The sequence below is a fragment of the Capsicum annuum genome, chromosome 3 (assembly GCF_002878395.1).
Source record: "Capsicum annuum cultivar UCD-10X-F1 chromosome 3, UCD10Xv1.1, whole genome shotgun sequence".
Classification (NCBI taxonomy): Eukaryota; Viridiplantae; Streptophyta; class Magnoliopsida; order Solanales; family Solanaceae; genus Capsicum; species Capsicum annuum.
In genome coordinates this window covers 270,179,963-270,200,788 of record NC_061113.1, presented here as the reverse complement: position 1 = coordinate 270,200,788, position 20,826 = coordinate 270,179,963, and the positions used below count along the sequence as shown (strand labels likewise).

Here is a 20,826-nt window from a genome sequence, read left to right as displayed (position 1 = left end):
TTTTACTTTGGCTAAGGATTTCTTTTTTTTTTTAAGAAGAAGAAGACTAACGTCCTTTATTTTTTTAAATTGAAAGCGGATCATCGAACCTAAGAAAGGTTGTCTACGTATCTCACTGAGATGAGAATCAGGTGTGCGTAGTTCGTGCAGCAGGAGACATGAAGAAATTCGCTTTTTATTTGAAAAGAAAATGATTTTATTGAATTTATTAATATATTTTTTTAAATTTTTGAAAACAAATTGATTGATTTTTTTTATAAGGATCAAAACTTTTCTTTTTCTTTTCTTAAGAAAATACAACCTTCATTTTTTAGGATCACCGAACCCGTGGAGGGCTGCCTACGTATCTCGCGGAGATGAGAATCAGGTGTGCGTAGTTCGTGAAGCAGGAGACATGAAGAAATCCGCTTTTTATTTGAAAAGAAATTGATTTTATTGAATTTATTAATTTTTTATTTTTTTTTTGAAAACGAATTAATTGATTTTTTTTATAAGGATCAAAACTTTTTTTTTTTTGTTAAGAAAATACAACCTTTGTTTTTAAGGATCACCGAACCCATGGAGGACTGCCTACGTATCTCGCTGAGATAAGAATCAGGTGTGCGTAGTTCGTGCACATTGTGGCAAACTCGATAATTTAGAAAATTATTTTTTGTCTTTTATTGTGAAAGCAAATCTAGCGCTTCATTTGAGATGTGAAAAAAAATAGGTTTTACAGAGCAATTTTTAGCCTCTCTTACGTTAATGAATTTCAAAGCCGGCCAACGTTCGAAACAGCCAGACAGTTAATGCAACTAGTAGCACAGAAAATGGATAGTCTTTAAAGAGGCTACTTTTAGACATTCAAACCTTTGTCGAGCCTCCACTAAGTCAAAAATGCATGTGGCGTAAATAAAGCGGAGCCTAATAGGGATAACCATGTCTAAGTTTCAGATATGCTAGGTTTAACTTGGTGGAGTTAGGTATCTAGAATGACTGTAAAACGAGCGGACAACTCGAGTCGGCAAGGGACAACTTTACCGGTAGCAGGGCTTTCCGGCCTCACTGTTCGTCCCTTCCCGTCCTAAATCATGGGTGACTACAGAATCGTTCCTATGAGCGTTGCCGCATCTCTGGTATCTCAAACTCGGGAGCGTATACCGCATCTCCGAATATAAAGCATCTCAGAAGACTCAAATGGGTACGCGAGAGAAGATAGTTTATATTGCAGTTCAAATAAATTAAAAAAGTTAAACATGTAGACAAATAACATATTTAGGCCAACAATATATAATATTAAATTTAAATAAAGACAAACAAGTCAATATAAAAGCTCGAATTCTGGTTATATCCCCAGCAGAGTCACCATCTGTCACACCCCTATTTTTACCGCCCCAACCCCCCTAGGGAGTTGGTTTTAGAGAAAACGGATTTTTTCAATTAAAGTGACGTTTTGAATAGGGATTATTTTATTTACAGAGTCGTCATTTGGAACTGAGTTTGAGTGTTCCAAGTCACCTTATTGAATCTCTATTCAAAAGAGAATGACTCTTTTATTTTTGATGTGCGAACTAGAAATCCGGATAAAAATTTCTATTGACCGAGGGGAAGGTGTTAGGCACCCCTCGAGTCCCGCGATTCTAGCACGGTCGCTTTGATGACTTACGTCTGGCTTAAATTAATCTCTTGGATACACAATATTTGTTAGCCTAAAAGTTACTTACATCCTACTTTGAATTTATTTTAAATTATTTAATAATATCAATGCGTGGCTTGCCAATAGCAGTGCTTTCCGGTCATAACACAAGTTTTGATACATTTCTCGTGCCTTTGAGACAGTTATGAGTCGTCCCATTTTCCTAGTCTAAATAAGCACCTAATAGGTTTAAAATCTATCCAACCTAATTCAATCGGCTTCAAACGGTAGGTTAATTTAGTATAACGAATGGTCGGTAGCAGGGCTTTCCAACTTCCTCTTTAGCTTTCACTTGTATTAAACTTAAAATTTTCTTGAGGTTAGGAATAGATCTAACTCATTAGTTTATGAATTCACTTCCTTACGATCGATTTTTCCTCTTTTTTTAATCAAATATGACTGGTCTTAAATAAAAGTTTGTAACCCATCTCACACAAATTCACTTTTATTAGTAACATATTAATATTAATTTATTTGGGTCACAGTCACTAATTCTAATCCAAGAAGTTTAAATAATTTTTTTTAAAATCCCAAAAATCTAACATATCCTCGATTACGAGCGTGAAAATGTTCAATTAATTAGACATAAATATCCACATATCACAATTTTAAAAAAAACGAGAAAAACAAACAGTAGATAAAATAATTACATACCATACCTATCCATTATATTTTTGAAGAGTTTCACGTTAGCCATCCAAGATAACAAATATTTAAACTTTAAATTACCATACTTTTTACTATTAAATTCTGCAAAAGGCTAGAACTAATTATTGACTCATTGAATATATGAGATTGCCGGGAATATTAAACCTCAAACCACACTACCAAGAAGTGGATTAGTGATACCAAGGTTAAAAATGAACCCAACTAAATAATATTAATATATTAACATAAACCCAATTACCTAAAATCATGTAATAATATTTGAATTCAAGTTTCCGTAGACGTTACCAACTCAACCCATTTGATAAACTATAAGCCTCTATATTTATTTCTCGTCATTTCAATTCTTAACTTTTTACTAATTTACTTTTATTTTACAATTTAAACCAAATCCCAACCATGTGAAATTATAATATGAAATGGTGTTAAATGGTTCAATAGAGATAAAAGATATTAAGTTATCATACATTCACTCACAAGACCCAGAAGTATCACACGTGTAAAAGAAATTTAATGAAATAATAAGAATTTTAAAGAATGGTTCTCATGTAAACAATTTAATTTTACACACAGAACAACACATGAAATTTTCTAAATAACTTTATTGATGCTTCAATAAAATTACAACATAATAAATGCAAAGGAGGTGAGCAAAAACCTGAGTGATACAGTAATTGAGAATAAAAGTAGAAACGCCGTCACCGAAAACTCAGACGAAAACTCAAACAAACTCGTGCTCTTTATCTTTTTTTTCACGAATTATGTGTTGATTTTCTTTTGCTTTTCCACTCTCTGATTTCCTCTCTTTTTGTTTTCTCTTGTGTCCCCACTTTTTTCTTCTTCTGTGTTGTGTGAATTATATTGTGGGTTATGTAATGGAAAGTTGAGGGAGATATGGGAGTGAATGTGGGGATTGTGGGGCGGTTTGGGTAGTTTAGGTTAGGATTTTTTTTATTTTTTTAAAATTAATGTTTTAAATAAATAAATAATAATAAAAGTGATAAAATTTATTTATAACTAATAAATTACAAAATAAGTTAAATAGCTAGTCTTAGAAATATGATTAAGAAATATTAATATCAATAGATTCTTCATTAAAAGTTAAAAGAAGAAGACAAATATAATTTAGATTTTTTTTTAAAAAAATAATAATAAAAATAAAAGCTTATTAAAATGTGACTCTATTTTTGTAGTTTTTAAAACTTTTAAGCAAATCTTGTAAAATAAAATAAACTTACAATATCTAATTTAGATCTAAATAAAAAATAAAAAACTGAATACTAAAATGATATAAAATATTAGGTTTGGTAAAAAAATTAGGTGTTTACAATATTTCTTTATTGATGTCTTGTTTTCTTTATTATGTAGTGGTATGTCATCCCTATTTGTTGTTTGCTTTTATGTTTTGTTATATTTGTTATTTGTTCTGAGCCGAGATCTATCAAAAACAGTCTCTCTACTTAATCTGAGGTAACGGTATGGACTGAATACACACTACCTTTTTCAAACCCCACTATATGAAAATATACTGAGTCAATATTTTGATCAAGAAGAGACAATTTTTTTCTTCATATTTTGTCATTTGCATTAATTACTTTTTCTTTAAATTAAAATGTAAACATCATTTAATAGCTTTACTATGGTAAACTAGTCATGTTATTAATTATTTTTCTTAATCAATGTGTCAAGTTAATTTGGGACAAGTAAAATGAGATGGAGAGAGTATGTGATTGTTTCGAAATACTCATGTCCATGTTATTCCAAATCAGCTTGATGGCGGAGCAATAAAATTAAATTATATGGAGAAAAAAATGTTAGAGATTGTTCCAGTTGATAAATTTGTGAATCATTATTAAGCTAATAGCTCCATTGAAGGTATTTCCACATCCTACGAGCAGAGAACAGAGGACTGAGATGTTGATGGACTTCATGATGTACACCATTTGAAGATGACTGTTGAATTATGAATCGTCATTCTTGGTTTACTGAGGTAACATGAATACAAAGTTCTTTACTTCTTTCCATCAAGTTTCATAATCAAATATTGATGATGTTAATTCATTGGAATACAATTGGAAAAAAGAAAAAGAAAAACGCATCAGGTTCAAAAAAGTTATACAAGATAAATATTATACATGGTAAATTCTATACGTGTTATATATAATTAAGCAGATTTTAAGCTAATAATATGCAATCCACTTCCTAGTCAACTTACCATGATTATTTATATATGAAAATATAGACCGTAATTGATGGTTATTACATTAATGTGACCATCAATTAGAGCTATACATAGAACTTACTGATTTTAGTAATTAAGGTGATTAGCAAATATACGATTGATGATACTAAAGTATTAACACCACAAGATTCAAAACATTTAAACTATTTAAACATGTCAATATATGATAAAATTTATGTTGGACAAGAAGGGCATGAAAAATCGTTTAGGAACAACACATTGAATGGTCTTGACATTGAAGCTAAGTGTCTGTGATACCTAAAATATTTGTAATACTAAGCTCCATCTTTACTTGTTCACTTTCGATTGGCACAAAGATTAAGAAATTGTAAATGATACGGGTAATCTCATCAAATTATCCCTTGAATATAATAAACTTAATGCTTTGAGAAATGCATTAGGTAATGAATTGTATTTAATGCTAAGGGTAAAATAGATAAAAATAGATAAATTATCCATTGATTTTATAATTTGGACAAATATTGTTGGACATTTCAAAATAAAAAAATGGATAAATAATGATGGATGGAGGGAGTAAGATTTTATTCTACATTGAGTTGTATTTTCGATAATAATTATCTCATTCATTACCAAATATAACTATTTAAAGCACCAAAAGCATTGTAAAACCTGAACTTAGTGCCTGTGCTAGCATAGGTAATACCCATCTTGTATACATATAAAATATGTCTGTGTGATACATTTTAAGAATAAAAAATGTCCACGTGAAATGGAAGATTATATGGTCAAAGATTAAATTATACATTGCCTAGCCTTGAACTTGTCATGTTGTTGAAGCATTATTAATTATCCTTTGAAATCTGCAAATTATATATGTATTTGTGAGAAAAAGTGTAAAATTTATTTTGCACAAGATGAGATGTGCTCTATTTATCATTTAAGTGAAGATAATATTAATCGAATTAATTATCTTCACACATAAGAATCCTAGATAATCTAGTAAAAGAGATTGAAATCTATCACAATTCTCTCTCATTTCTTTTCCAACACAAATATTTTAAAATTTCTCTAGTAATTCAAATATTTACATGCTCGTGGTCTATCTAACGTCTGAAAATATTAGACTTTAGTGTATGAAGTATTGAAATAAAGTATGCTCAACTCAGAACTTGAACTTTTCATGTTGAAGCATTATTGATTATCAATCCAAATCTGCAAATTATATATGTTTTGCGAGAAAAGGTGTAAAATTTGTTTTGCACCAAATGAGCTATGCTCTATTGATCATTTAAGCGATGATATTATTAATTGAATTGATTATCCTCTTCTTGTTTTTTTGGGTTAAAATTTGATTTTCTTCATACATAAAAATCCTAGATTACCTAGTAAAAAGATTGAAAAATCTATCACAAATCTCTCTTATTTCTTTTATAACACAAATATTTAAAAAAAATTCGAGTAATTCAAATATTGAAGTTTATTATTTCACACATACTCAAGGTTTATATAATGTTTGCAAATATTAAACTTATACGAGTATTTGGAATATTGAAATACTCCACTATTTTATGCACAAAGGAGTACGCATTTAAGAACATTATATAACCATCTGTTTCCAATGCCTCGATCACCCATGCAATTAAATTTTCCATAACCAACAATAATAATATGCATACGTAACCCCATAAATAGAACTTAAAGAAAGTATATTATAGGTAAATTTTATCCCTATTTATATGAGGTATTGGGACTTGGGAGTATTTTCAATAAATGTTTGTATAAAAAAGGTATACTCAAATGAAAACAGAATTGAAACGAAAATTACAGTTGTAAAATACTCTAGCAATATGTACTGAGCAAATGAGGACAAACCAAGCTTGAGTTCTTTTTGAGGATAACCAATTTTTTTTTAAAGTTACGACCACAATTTTCACGTTTACACACTCTTTCCAAGAAATTGGCCAACTACTAATTTGTTCTCTTCTTTTTACTTTGCTCAACTATTATATTAAAATTTATTTTAGTAATTTAAATTATTATTTTCATACTATTTTTAATATTAAATAATTATAATGATAATTAAAATTAAAATTTCAAAATAGTATTAATAAAATTAATTTAGTGATATACTCTTTAAATAGAATTTTATAAAGCATGTGTAGGGGTCGAGGCGTCGAGCAATATAAAAAGAGAAAATATATTGCTTTTTTTTTAACCCATTTTTCAACTTATACTGACCCACTGGAAAGGAAAAAAAAAAGTACGAAGTATCGTTGAATTTAATTTTACTACGTGGGTTCCACGTGATATAGACAAACACGGTAACGTGGACCTTTTCCATTATCGCACGTTCCATATTATACTACTACTAAACCATCTTATTATTAAAATAAAAAAAAAATATTCTTGTTTCTTCACAATCTTCTCAAATATAAAATTGACTTGTTTTACTTTTTGCCAACCCAATTGTCCCACTTTTAGTCAATAAATACCCTTTCACTCCTCCACTTATCTACCTTCATATCAAACACCTTTGTGCTTACTAGCTCATTCTTCATTTTCTGCCCTATTTTTTTTTTTTATCCCTTCTCATAAAATGGGGAAATCAGTTGCAGTTGGGTTGAAGATTTTAATTAATCAGAAGAAGATTTGTGGACGGAAAAAAGATGTTAATAATGTTTTAATTATGTATAGTTCAAGATTCAACAAAGTGAAACCCATCTTCCACACTAATCCTACTGAATCTCTTAGCAGTGAACATGATTGTTGCTTCCTCAAATATTGTTTCCTTTGCAACAAGACTTTGAAGCTCGACAAAGAAGTTTACATGTACAAGTACGTATATTATATTTTATTATATTATACTTAAAATAAAGCCAATCAACCATCTTAATTTCATTGATTTTCTCCTTTAATTTTGTTAGTATATTACTCTTTCCATTTTAATTTGATTGTCTGATTTGACCTGATACAGAATTTAAGAAAATAAAGAATATATGTGAGATGTATCAATTCATCAAGAGTTTAATAAAATAAAGAAGATATTGGATTGTGTTTCTCCTTCAATCTGGAGAAAGTTGAAATTAAAGAATTATTGAAAAGAAAAATAGATATTCTTTTAAAATGAATTACTCCCTCCATACATTTTTAGGATGTCCAATAATAATTATTCAATTTATAGAACTAATGGATATTCTACCTATTTTTATTCATTTGACCTTTAACCTTAAATACTATTTATTATCTAATACATTTTTCATAAAATATTTAAAGAGTATATAGTAAAATTATTTCTTAATCACTGTGCCAATAGAAAAGTGAACAAGTAACGATGTACGGAGGAACTGAAAAGAAAAATATTTGAATTGAATGAAACACATTTTTATCATGGTATCGAGTTTGGCTCCATCCCAATTACCTCTATTTAATGTTAGATATCTACCTTATATTGATTGTCCACCTTATATTGTTCATACTTCAGATATCTTAATTTTGCGCTTGTTGGCGGTAGTGCCCCACGTCGGTGTGGGATGGAGCAATATGTGCTTCCTTAAATAGTTCATGAACTAATTTTTAAGATTGAATTAAATTTAAAGTTCATTTGTTTATAATGAAATGTTAATTACTGTTATTTATTTTAATTAATGTAGGGGTGACTTGGGATTCTGCAGTGTGGAGTGTAGAAACAGGCAGATTTATTTGGATGAAATTAAAGAGATTGAAAGCTGTACTAAGAAAATGTTGCAATCTTTTCGTCGATGTGGAGATGATGGTCGCCGTTGTACTGAAACTTTCGCTCTATTGGAGGAATATAAGCAACGGCGAAATCCCTTAGCATATTCTAAGAAAAATATTCGACCTTTATTCACACTATCATAATAATTCATTCTCATTTTGCTTTATCCTCAATTTTTTTTTATTGATTCTCAATATAGTATTTTTGGTTCGACTATTCCAATATGCTTTTGGTATGTCTAGTATGGGAACAAAATGATTCCTTTCAATAATCAATCAAAAATCTCGGATTAAAGATGAAAGATTCTTGTCATTTTATCGAATCGTTAAAGTGATTTTATTCTCAAAATTGAGTGAGTATACATTCGAGAGTTAGTGTTAACGAAGAAGTGAGTAAATAGAATGTGACAAGATGAGCTGTCGAAGATGTTGATGCGGGCGCATTGGGCCATGAAGGTGTCCTACGTTATAATAATTGATGATAAAATTGATTTTAACTCGTAGTCTCATACTTCCACATCATTATCCATTTCCCATTTTGGAACTTCATGTCGATTTTCGATGTAAAGATATCAAAAAAGTATTGTAATAACTAATAGGTATATAATGAGAAATATAATTAAGTTGTATTTTACAATTTCTTCGGCTTAATTTATTTAGTAAGTATCGTTCATTGGTCATGAAATTTAATTTACAAGTTATTAGTATTACTATAAGCGATCTCGTAAGATTTCTTGGAAGGACAATGCGAAATAAAACAACATATTTTTTATCATGTGATTACTTTTTGCCAACCTAAACCCCCTTTCGTATGCGATATTAGACTATTAATAGTTTATTGAAAAACTAATATATCAAGATCACATTATCTAATTAAAGGTAAGATTAAATGAAAGTTTGATCATATTAAAGAGAAAAGGGATTACATGTAAGCCTTATAAAACTTTAATTATTCTAAATAGAAAAATGTGTCATTTTTCTATACAAATTAATAAGAAGATATCTTTAAACAAATTGGAACCGAGAGTATACATTTCAAGGACATATCTCGGAGAAAAAAACTAATTAATTCATACATGAGTAAAAATCTTGTATGTTTCCTACTAACTAAGGGTGTTAAGTGGGCCGGGTCAACCTGAAATCGGCCCGTGAAATTTTACCGGGTTGTGGGCCGGGCTGGATCAAGGCCTGGTTAAGTGGGCCGGGTTGGGGCCAGGTTCAACAGTAATTGTTTTAAAAACAACCCTGAATCGGCCCACATAACCTAACCCGGTCTAACCCACCTAAACCCGATTAAAAATTTGGTCAAAATCGGTCAAAAACCAAAAAAGAAAAAGTCTTTTTCCAATATACACTATATATACCCACCTATATACACGTTAAACAATATACACTATATATATAGTATATACTACATTAGAATTTAAAAAATATGTACACATATACACAATTACACGCACATATATATACGTAACATTCAATATGTACGACTATACAGACTACTTTAAATAAAACATATACTACAATATATATATATATATATATATATATATGTATATATAGTTATATACTAATTTATAAAACATATACACATGTATACATTAAATATATATGTCTATAGAAGATATATACACATATATACGCACCATTTTATATATATGTACCACTTTAAATAAAACATATACTACAATATATATACTACAATATATAATTATATATATAGTTATATATTAATTTATAAAGCATATACACATGTATACGTTAAATATATACGTCCATCGAAGATATATATACACATATATAAATTAATAATACTTGATAGTAAATTAATAATATATTAAAACTAAGTTTTAATTAAATCCAAATTAAAAAAAAATAAAATAACCGGGCCGGATCGGATCGGTTAACCGTAGACTTGGGCCAGTTTTGATTCGGACCGAATTAACCGGACCTAAAATAAAAAATAACCCAGCCCGACACCCGGTACCCTATAGCCCATGGGCTGATCGGGCCAAGTCATATTGGGTTGGGCTTATTAATGGGCCGGGTCAGGTCGGGTCAGTTTGACCCGTTTGGCAGGCTTACTACTAAGTTTCTTTGAGCAACTAATTAATAATATTGCAACTATTATCTGTTAATACGATGAATATGATGTATAACTATAGTCACGTTTTGTCACCAAGTGTCATAAACATTGCAAACGACCTTTACCAAAATATCTTTTCATTATTTTATATATAAATGAAAATATCTAACTTGCTTGTTGGAAATATGTGGTTTATATCAAGTTTTCTTTTGTCAATAGAAATTATTAAGTTGTAAATATGTCAACATTTTAAGAGTAGATAATGGATACAAAAATCAATAAGAAGTAACGCATGAATAAAAGATTAAAGCAAATCGTGTATCAAATTAACAATAATAATCATTTTCTTCTCAAAGAAGAAAATACTAACAAACAATGGACATGGAAAAAGAGGAGATAAGCATATATGAAATTTATCTTTGGCATTTAAGTTTCTCTCATTGTATGCTTACCTTTAAAACTTTTCGAGATACAATAGGCCAGGGAAGGGATTAGACTATATATTAGCTCATGAAAATATGTATTATTTATTAAATTTACTAAGTTCAGCTCATTTAAAAGTTGAACTATAATGTAGCTTAGACTAACCCATGCAAAATTTTGTCAAAAGACTTTTAATTTTTTTGTTTGATATATTTTAGGGGCTATGACATATTCAATGAGGGAGAATAAGGGGAATCAACATATTGTATCTGTATATAAAATAAAATTTTAATCTAGTTAAATAATGTATTTTGCAACGTAGAGATGTCACTTCACAATTGACATCCCTTAGTATATGATGGTTTCGCCATTAAACAGATTGTTTAGCTTAATTTAATGTTGTCCATTTCAGACAAAAGATTGGGCAGATTAGTAACCTGTCATTTACCAACTCTGCCTAATAAGATGTTTTAATTGTAATGTGGTCGATGTTTAAAAGCTTGATAGCATATGATGCAAATAATTAGGCATAACGTGCTGCATGCTTATTCTTATCCCATCTCATTGCTCTGTGAGATCATCAAAATGATGGAATATGAATATAAATCAATATAGTCATTACCACGTTTCAGTCGTCATAATATTTTGTCATTTTAGGTCAATATTTTACTTATGAGTTATAAGCACACCATTTTCACGTTCAGACAATATTATTAAAAGGGAACCAGAAATATATTAAAGTTGGAAATTATCCTTAACTTTTGTCTTTTCATTGTCAGACGTGGATCTATTGGAAGACAAATACGGTAAAGATTTAAATATTACAGAAACATGGACATTAATTCCATTAAAAACACGTTCTTTTTTTTTTTCTCTTTCTACCCCCTCTACTTCAAAATAATTGAAATGTTAAAGAGTATTTTTTAGTATTCACAATAATTGAATTATCATTATTCAAGATAGATATTGGAAATTTTTTTCAATTTTATCGAAACTCATCGTTACTAATATTTTGAAGTTTGAAAAGGACAAAAATGAAAAAACATGGCTAATTTATGTCTTTATCTTTTTTTCTTCAGATTTGTCGTAGAATTTTGAAAAGGGCAAAAATGAAAAAACATGGCTAATTTATGTCTTTGTCTTTTTTTCTTCAAATTTGTCGTATATTTCAACAATTCAATTATTTTGAAAAGAGTCTAATTTTTTATTGTTCATTTTTTTGACACATCATGGCATGCTACTAAAAATGCAGGAGTGATCTAGGCTTCTACAGTAAAGAGTACAAGCATAATACACACATTTATCACTTCAACTTACATATTCTCACTTAAATTATTCTTATTTGATTTGATATAAATAAGAGTGCAATAAGTATGACTCTCGATCCACTTGAAGGACATGTCATTTTGTAGTATGACCACTGAAATTAGTTGTGTAATTGACCTATATATGTTGAATATGGTAAGGATCGGATGTGTCTCGGAGAACTGAAGAGAACGTGGTGGAAATGTCAATAATGTCCAAAGAAACTTTGCCTTCCTGACTAAAAACTTGTCATTTGCAACACTTGCAACTATTGTATACCGTTTATTTTGATGAATAACATCTTATGTTTGACCTGACGTAGAAACAACAATAACAACATATCGGGAGTAATAACACAAGTGAAGTTCGGAGAGAATAAACCTTATCCTTACCTTGGAAAGTAGAAAGGTTGTTCCGATAGGTCCTTAGATCAATATTTGATCTAACGTGTGATATTAAAGTGGTAAATATGAAAGAGAACACATTACACGCATCTAGTCTGTTCTTTGAATAGGAAAAATCGATTGCACTGTAAACTTAAAGGAGGACCTTTTAGATTATCAAAAAAATAGCAGTGGAAGTTGTTTGGCTGCAAACTATTCAGATTCCCGATGTAATCATCTCTCTATAATAAGCTAGAGAAGGGACACTGGCAAATGGCAACTAAATTAACTCAAAGAGAACTAATAAATCAGAATCAAAAGATGGCTAATTTAGACTCCGTGGACGAATTCTATTTCTCAGTGTTGTTTGATCATGAGGAACCATTGTTCCCAATTTCAGATGAAATGTATGCTGAGGAATTCCAATTGCAAGAGGCCTTAATGTCTGCAGCCACAATTTCGGTATTCAATAAGTGTAAGAAGGTCAAGAGGGAACACTCAGAATCTTCCGGAACATTCTGCAGTATATGTACAAACAACAAACTTGCTAATGAAATGTTCGTGACTGGCAATTGTTCACATTGTTTCTGCATAGGCTGCATTGCCAAGTATGTTACTAAAAGAATAGTACTTGAAAATGTTACCGTTATCAAGTGTCCAGATACTGCTTGTAATGCCGTAATTAATCCAAAGTTATGGAGAGGACTTGTTCCAAAGGAAGTGCTAGACAAATGGGAAAATGCTATGTCTGAATCTCTTGTTTTGGGTTCGCGTAAACTGTACTGTCCTTATAAGGACTGTTCGGCTATGTTGGTGGTCGATGGGAGTGACACTGTGATAGACACTGAGTGTCCTGATTGTCGAAGATTGTTTTGTGCTCGGTGCAATGTCCCGTGGCATGTGGGATTGGAATGCAAGGAGTTTCAGCATTCGGGTGGATCAAACGAGAGAGGGAAGGGAGGTGTGATGATGACTGGAACTGCTAAGAACAAGAAATGGCGGAGATGTTCTAAGTGCAAGTGCTATGTTGAAAAGGTTGATGACTGCTTGCACCTAACTTGCAGGTAATTTCTCCTTTCCCTAGTCTTATCACATTGAGCGCATCATAATAATACATTGGTTGCGCAAGTTGGTGCACTTATAAAAAGGCTGTTCAAATATTTGTTGCTTATTTACAGTCAAATATTAAAAGATAGGCTTAATATATACAGACCAAAATGACTCGATTATTTTAGACCCACTAACAAGCAATCGATTCATAACAAAAGGTCGATGTGATAACCTGTAATATGAAGTAATGGCTATAGTTGGAGCCTAAAATCATCAATATTACTAGTAAATTTGTGTGATATCATTGCTATCTTTATGTGCGTCGACGAAAATAACAAAAAATTGACACTCGCTGGAGTCCGGTAGAGTTTTGCAAGTACTTTTCAGGAAAGTAGGCAAGAAGATATGACCAAATTGAACTAATGGTATGAAAAAAGATTGCTGACTTAACTCCGTTACTAGTATTTATTGAATATCAATAATTTTCCTTGTGGTTTGAACTCCCCTGTTTCGTTTATTTGACCTATGTTGACTCAACACTTCTCTTATTTTTCTATATTAATTTTATTAGTACTTTATATTGTGATGGGAGTAATATTGAAAGAACATGAAGGGAGTCGTATGTGTACTTACGAAAGTTTTGAATCTCTTGCAGGTGTGGCTATGAGTTCTGCTATTGATGTGGAATGGATCACAGCTCTCAGCATATTTGTTCTCCAACTTAAAAGCACCACTTTCCTCCAGGTCTTCCTCCATGCATAGTTATGCTTTCGATGATTGCTTACATTCTATTAACAACGCTTCAAGTATTGCAATTAAATTCAGAATAATATTATTATTCCTTTTAGAGATTATTTGCTTATTAAAAGTTTGTCCTTTCTTTTCTCTAGTTATAATGACTATTCGTGAGGTCTGTAATGAATTTTCTTTACTTGGAAATCTGCAGCTAAAGACATATTTTGTTCTCATTTTTTGTGTTTATTTTCTATTCCTCAGTATGTGTCTTTTCTTTTGTTGTTGTAAGACGTGATAGTTTAGTTACTGTTCTACTTGTCTTCCATTTTGTTTTTCGATTCTACCTTGGATATGGAAGGAAAGAAGACTTGTGAATTCAACGTGCTTGAATGGTTTTTATTTGACTCGGAGCTTAATATAGTAAAAAATTTAAAATCTTTTGTTTTAAAATTTAAGTTTTGTAAGATCTATCACTATGTTTTTAGATATTTATTTTCTTAAAAATGTCATGTGCATTGGTAAAAATTAATGAGTTACGCAAAATAATAATGAAAACTTGACAGGTTTTTTGTGTAGTTGTTGGGAATTCGTTAAATAGATTCTACAAAAGAGCTTATTTTTTGGAAAAATCTAAGTTGAAACTAAGGATAGCTTAATTTGGGAGTTCGCTTTTGTCAAGAATTTCAATTGACCCATATAGATTTTACATTAACGGGTGAAATATGTATAAATGTTGTATAAAAATCATATAGATTTATATAAATTTTTGATTCATATATAGTTATAGATCATATATACACAGTTAATAAACTATTTATATAGTATAGACACATTACATATAAATGTGTTCATTTTATTAGTTTTTTTTTTTTGGCTACATGTACTGTTATCGAAGATGTATATTTTTTATGAGTTAAATCATTGTTGGTTGAAGACGTTTCACGTTATAGTTAACTAAATTAAATACTCTCTTCGTGCACTTTTGACTTGGTATATACCTTAAAAATAATAAATTGAGAAGTGGTTTTGCTGTCTAACCCTTTGAAAATAAATAATTTTTACTTTTTAAAATTCAATGGGTGATGTATTGTAGTTAATATCATGGTTAAAATAGATAAAAATAGGTAAACTATTCATTAGTTTTATAAATTGGATAATTATTGTTTGACATTTCAAAATAGAAAAGCGAAAAGGTAGAGATGAAGGAAGGTAGTAGAAAATAAATGAGAAACAATGAGGTTTATATTACTTGGCGAAAAAGGAATAAAAATGACAATATCGTAGATAAAATAATTTGCATCTGAAAAATGATAATCAAGACAAAAAAGTGCATTAATTATTGTATTTAATTTCTGGTACAGTTATTGTAACCATTTCTCTATATTCTCTTAGTTATTTTTCTTTTTAAAATAAATTCATGAATCTTTTGAGTTGAATCATAAATTTATGTTCCTTGAATTTGATTATTATCTGAATTTAATTCATTCTGAACACCTTAATGACCGTCACAAACAATATGCATCTCACAGACAATTAATTTTGATCTTGAGTCTCTTGGCATTTGATTTGCCTCAACTAAATATGATCTTAAACGCCTTGTTCTTAAATTTACCCTTCATGATCTTCGTTAAGAATTAATAGCATTTGTTTCACAAACTCAAAATCTGTCTTTGCTATTGTTTTTGATGTTTTTTATTCATTATGAGAACCTTTATTTGCAGTTGTGGTATAAAATAGTTATGGTAATGACCAACTGTTTTCATTCAAATTGCAGTTAACATGGCTATACTTTTATTAGTCAGATCATGTCTATTGTGTTGCGATGAAGAGATATGACGTGCATAATTTATTTACTAATTAGATTCTAGCTGATTTGCTACTATTCGATTGGTTAAAATATGTCACTTATGCTAGGATAAAATATAAGTGTCGTGACGATCGGCGACAAAATCTTTTAGGCCAATCAAATTGAAGTTGACATGAAGATATTTGAATGATTGAAACATGTTTCTTGTATTGGGTGAAAGAATTATGACGGGGACTATCTTTTTCAATTAATCAAGTTGAAGTTGACATATCAATATTTGATTGGTTGAAATATGTCTTCATGAATGAAAGAGTTGTGACGACGACAAACTCTTTTCAATCAATCAAATTGAAGTTGACATGACGACATTTGATTTGCTAGAACATGTCTATGATTAGATACAAAAAATATTGATGAGGACAAACTTTAATTGACCAATTAAATTAAAGTTGATATAGTGATATTTAATTGGTTGAAACATGTCACTCGTGTTGAGATGAAAACAAGGACAAACTTTTATTGACCATTTAAATCAAGTAAATTTTACCTATATCCCGACAAGTTTATCATTAATTTCGTAAAGTCTCAATTTTTTATTAAATTTCATAAAATCCTACTTTTTTAGCCGTTGAAGATATATTTTAGGTAATGTTAGATACATCCTACCGATACATGTAGTTAGTAAACTAAGTTGCTTAAATCAAGGAATGTTGCGGCTAAATTTTCATTAATATAGCACTTAACCTAACTAATAATGGTAAAGGCTCAATAAAATTTCACATAAACAAGTAATTTGCTTCTTATTCCATATTTTTAAACAAAATCTCTTCCATTATCAATTTCCATCAAGAACGACTCATAAATTATTATTTTTTTTGTTTTCTTGACTTTGTTTGAGGTAATTGCAATGAATATTTCAGTGTTATTATGTCATTCCGGTGTTTGGATTAACAATATAAAGTGTGAGGGCCATAAGAGCGATGTAATCGTTTTCAGGGTGGACGAGTGTACTCTTGTTTCAGTTATGACATGGTATGCCATTGAGCATTCCTTCAATTTCTATGCGAAATGATCCACAATTTTTTTTTTGTATCTTGTTTAGAGTCTCAAAAGTAGTTATTTGTCTCTTGATTATTTAATTGTGCATTTAACATAAAATTGATTGTTATTTTACGTAATTTTATTTTTGTTATTTGTAGTAGGCCGAGATACATATTTGATCTAATTAGATACATTTTTTTTTCATCTTGTATCTCTGGTTCGAGTTGTTTATATATATGTATCTCTTGATATTTTAGTTTTAGTGATATCAACATTCCAAAGATACATATTAGTAGTGTTAAATATATATATATATTGTGCATGATAGTATATATATGTATCTCCCGTCAGTTTTTTTTGTACAATAAAGTACATATTAATTTTTTAACATATTGTCGTTGAAGATACATATAACTAACATAAGATACACCCTACAGATACATTTAATAATTAAACTAATTAACATAATTTAAGGGATGTAATGGCTAATTTTTTTTTTTAATTTAGCAAATAACCTAACTAATAATGGTAAAAATTGAATAAATTTCCACGAATAGGTAATTTGTTTCTTATTTCCTATTTTAAAATAAAATTTCTTCCATATTTCGATTCCACTTATAAACGATTCCTACGACAATTTTACTGTTTTTTCTTGATTTTGTTTGAAGTAATTGAAATGAATATTTAAGTATTGTTACGTCATTCTTACGTTTGGATTAACGATAGAACGTGCGAGGGCTAAAAAATTAAATTTTTTTAAAAAATAATTGATTTGAAAAAAACAAAATAAAGCTAGATACATATAATATACCCCTCATACACTATATGTATCTTTAAGATTACTAACATATATCTATAGTATGCTGATTTCACTAAAACTTAAAAACAAGAGTTAAACAGATAACACTAGATACAAGATATTGAAAAAAGTGTCATGTATGTGTAACTATGTATCTAAGCTAGAAATTACCCAGATCTGAAATAACAACAGATACGTAAATTCACAATAACACAAAATCAGAAAATACAAAAAGCTTAAATGTATCTGTTGTTTTACAGAATATGTATTTTTTGTATAAATATTTGAATCAAGTATTTTTTGTATAAATATTTGAATCAACATAAAAAATAGTGTGTGATACGTACAGAATAAACTCATACACAATATATATCTTTAAACTTACTGACATGTATCTTAAATATATCTATTTCACTAAAACTTTAAAAACAAGAGATACATATAACAACAAAATTGAAAATAACATATACAAGAAATTGCTCTGAAGGTCTCCATAGATATTGAAATTTTATTTTGAGATAATGATGCATAATTTTTTTCCCAGTAATTTGATGGTTTATTTTCAAGGTGAATGTAGTTGAATTTTTTCTTCCTCGGAAAGATGAATGACTTTAAATCTGTTGGTCACTGTATCATCTTTTGTAGGGGGGTTCAATTGATTTTTATTTCGATCAGCAAAATATTATTGGATTAGAAGGTTTACTTGAAGTACCGATAACAAAAAATCATCCAAAAATAACCTCATCGGAGGTAATTTTCTTCGTCGAAATAGTAACTTTACCCATAACTCGAGTATCAAAAACATCATCATTTTTAACACGAAACTCCAAACAATCAATCAGGTGAGCTAAAGGAATATAATGTTGTTTAATTTGATTTTTGAGAAAAACCATTGAGCATAATAAGAAGAAAGTGAAGATGAATTTAGGGGAAAAAATATCTTAATTAAAAAATGTGAAGAAGAAGAAGAGAAAATTTTGGGATAAAATCGTGATCAAAATTTCGCGTTAATGTAGTCATTAATGTAGGAAGAGCTGGTAACATTAAAATTTTTTTCTAAAAAAAGTATTTTAGGATGTATCTCAATTTTTAACCTAAATTAATAAAAGTTGGAATATTTATAGTTTTTCAAACTGAAGGTATTTTTAGTAATTTTAAAACTAAAGTTGTGCTTTTATGAATTTTTTCCTTAAATCAATTGACCAAGCTATATTTTATTGACTGAAACATATCACTCTTGTTGAGATGACAGATTGTGATGATGACAAGCATTTTTTTGACCATTCATGTTGAGCTTGACTTGGCGATACTTTAATGGAGGGTACATGTCAGATATGTTGAGGTGGAAGAGTTGTACCGAAGATAATTTTTTGGACCGTTTAGATTGAAGTTGATGTGGCGATACTTTATTGGTCGGAACATGCTACAGTAAGGCACAAGAAACATGCTCGTTATTTTTTAATTTGACTGGAGATGTCAGTCACTTACTACACGTGACATAGTCTAAATTTATTGTTGACTTATCTATTGTCTACAACAGTATTAATTCAACTTAAATGCATATTTGGAAATAAAAATAGCAATCCTTACATATTTATGGCGGAGTTCTCAAGACGGTTCTGTTGTCGATTCAATTAAGTGTTACATCATCTCAAAATTCTTGCACCCCAATCAAAATTGATTCGGCTTCAAAAAGATTTAATTTTTGTTGCAGACATTAAAGAAGACACAAAATCAAAATGAATTCAAGAGATGTTCAGATCTTCAATCACGATGAAGAAACTGATAGTCAGCTGAGTTTTGATATTAATGAAAATGAGGACGATGTTAAGGACGACGATGACGTTATACAGTTACAGCAAATTCTTTTTCATACTGCGCAATTTCACTCAGTCAGGAGCTTGGAATCAAGTTCTAGCAATGTTGCGGGTAAGAAAATTATTGAACTGCATTATTCTTTTATTTATGGATCGATTGAAAAATTAAACAGTATTCGAGAAGAGGGGGAATCCTCATGTATGTACTGCGACATATGTGAAGATGTGTTTCCTTCGAACACGATGATTCGGGGCATCGATTACCCACATTTATACTACGAAGAATGTATACAGAAGCACATTGCTAAAAAAATCAACGATAATATTTACGAAGTTAAGTGCCCTATTGCAAATTGTAAGGGAGCCATGGATCTTGAATTTTTGTTGCCTTATGTTGTTTTTGATCGTGTTGTAAATGCTAATCGAGAAGCTAAAGTTTTGACTTCACCCTATATTATGGATTACCCTTATGAATATTGCTCGGGAATATTGATTGATGATGGTAAGGGATATTTGATTAGGGCATGTCCCAATTGCTGGAGGATTTTCTGTGCGAGATGCAGAGATACTTGGCATTGGGGAATAACATGTGAAGCTTATGATCATATATCAAGTCAAATGAATTTTATTGTCCGACGATTTGAAGGATTTGTTGTTCAACATCCCCAACAAGAAGAATAAAATTTCGATAGAGAAAATCTCATACTAACAAAACCGTGTTACTATAAAAAAGGTTAAGTTTTTTTTTTTAAAAAAAAAAAAACAAACCAGGAATGCAGTGAGTGTCTTTTATTGGTGAAGAGCAATTTGTAGTGTTTTTTTATTAGACTTTAATTAGTGGTTAAGATAGGTAGTTTAATCTCCATTTTGATAGAAACTGTGATAGTTTATGTTTGTAGTTTAGTCAAGTATGAGTTGTCGAGTCGGACTAGAAATAGTTGGGCTCCTAATGTTGGAGGCCGTATAGTCCAATATAGTTTAGCTCAAGTTCAGAAAAATTATTTCATGTAGTCCAAGTTCATGTTACTAGCATTTCTTATTACTAGTTAAGTGTATGTGCTTTGCACGTTTGTCTCACATCAATCAACAAAACTATATATA

The 20,826-nt window shown here is 29.9% G+C and overlaps 2 protein-coding genes and 1 pseudogene across 2 annotated transcripts; all 3 read left to right on the top strand.

Annotated features, from left to right (window-relative positions):
* Positions 1-7,044: 7,044 nt before the first annotated feature.
* Positions 7,045-8,581, top strand: LOC107861655 (FCS-Like Zinc finger 17). Its single transcript, XM_016706963.2, has 2 exons — positions 7,045-7,379; positions 8,195-8,581. The coding sequence occupies exons 1-2, from the start codon at positions 7,141-7,143 to the stop codon at positions 8,421-8,423; spliced, it is 468 nt and encodes a 155-aa protein (XP_016562449.1). The 5' UTR covers positions 7,045-7,140; the 3' UTR covers positions 8,424-8,581.
* Positions 8,582-12,797: 4,216 nt separating this feature from the next.
* LOC107864698 lies at positions 12,798-14,251 on the top strand (annotated as a pseudogene).
* Positions 14,252-19,647: 5,396 nt separating this feature from the next.
* LOC107864697 (E3 ubiquitin-protein ligase lubel-like) lies at positions 19,648-20,406 on the top strand. Its single transcript, XM_016711133.2, has one exon. It carries the CDS (start codon positions 19,648-19,650, stop codon positions 20,404-20,406), a length of 759 nt encoding a protein of 252 aa, XP_016566619.2.
* Positions 20,407-20,826: the final 420 nt, after the last annotated feature.

Coding starts and splice junctions, on each gene's coding strand:
- LOC107861655 (XM_016706963.2), top strand. CDS start 7,141: ATGGGGAAATCAGTTGCAGTTGGGTTGAAGATTTTAATTAATCAGAAG. Junction 7,380..8,194: donor AAAGAAGTTTACATGTACAA/GTACGTATATTA, acceptor TAATTAATGTAG/GGGTGACTTGGGATTCTGCA.
- LOC107864697 (XM_016711133.2), top strand. CDS start 19,648: ATGAATTCAAGAGATGTTCAGATCTTCAATCACGATGAAGAAACTGAT.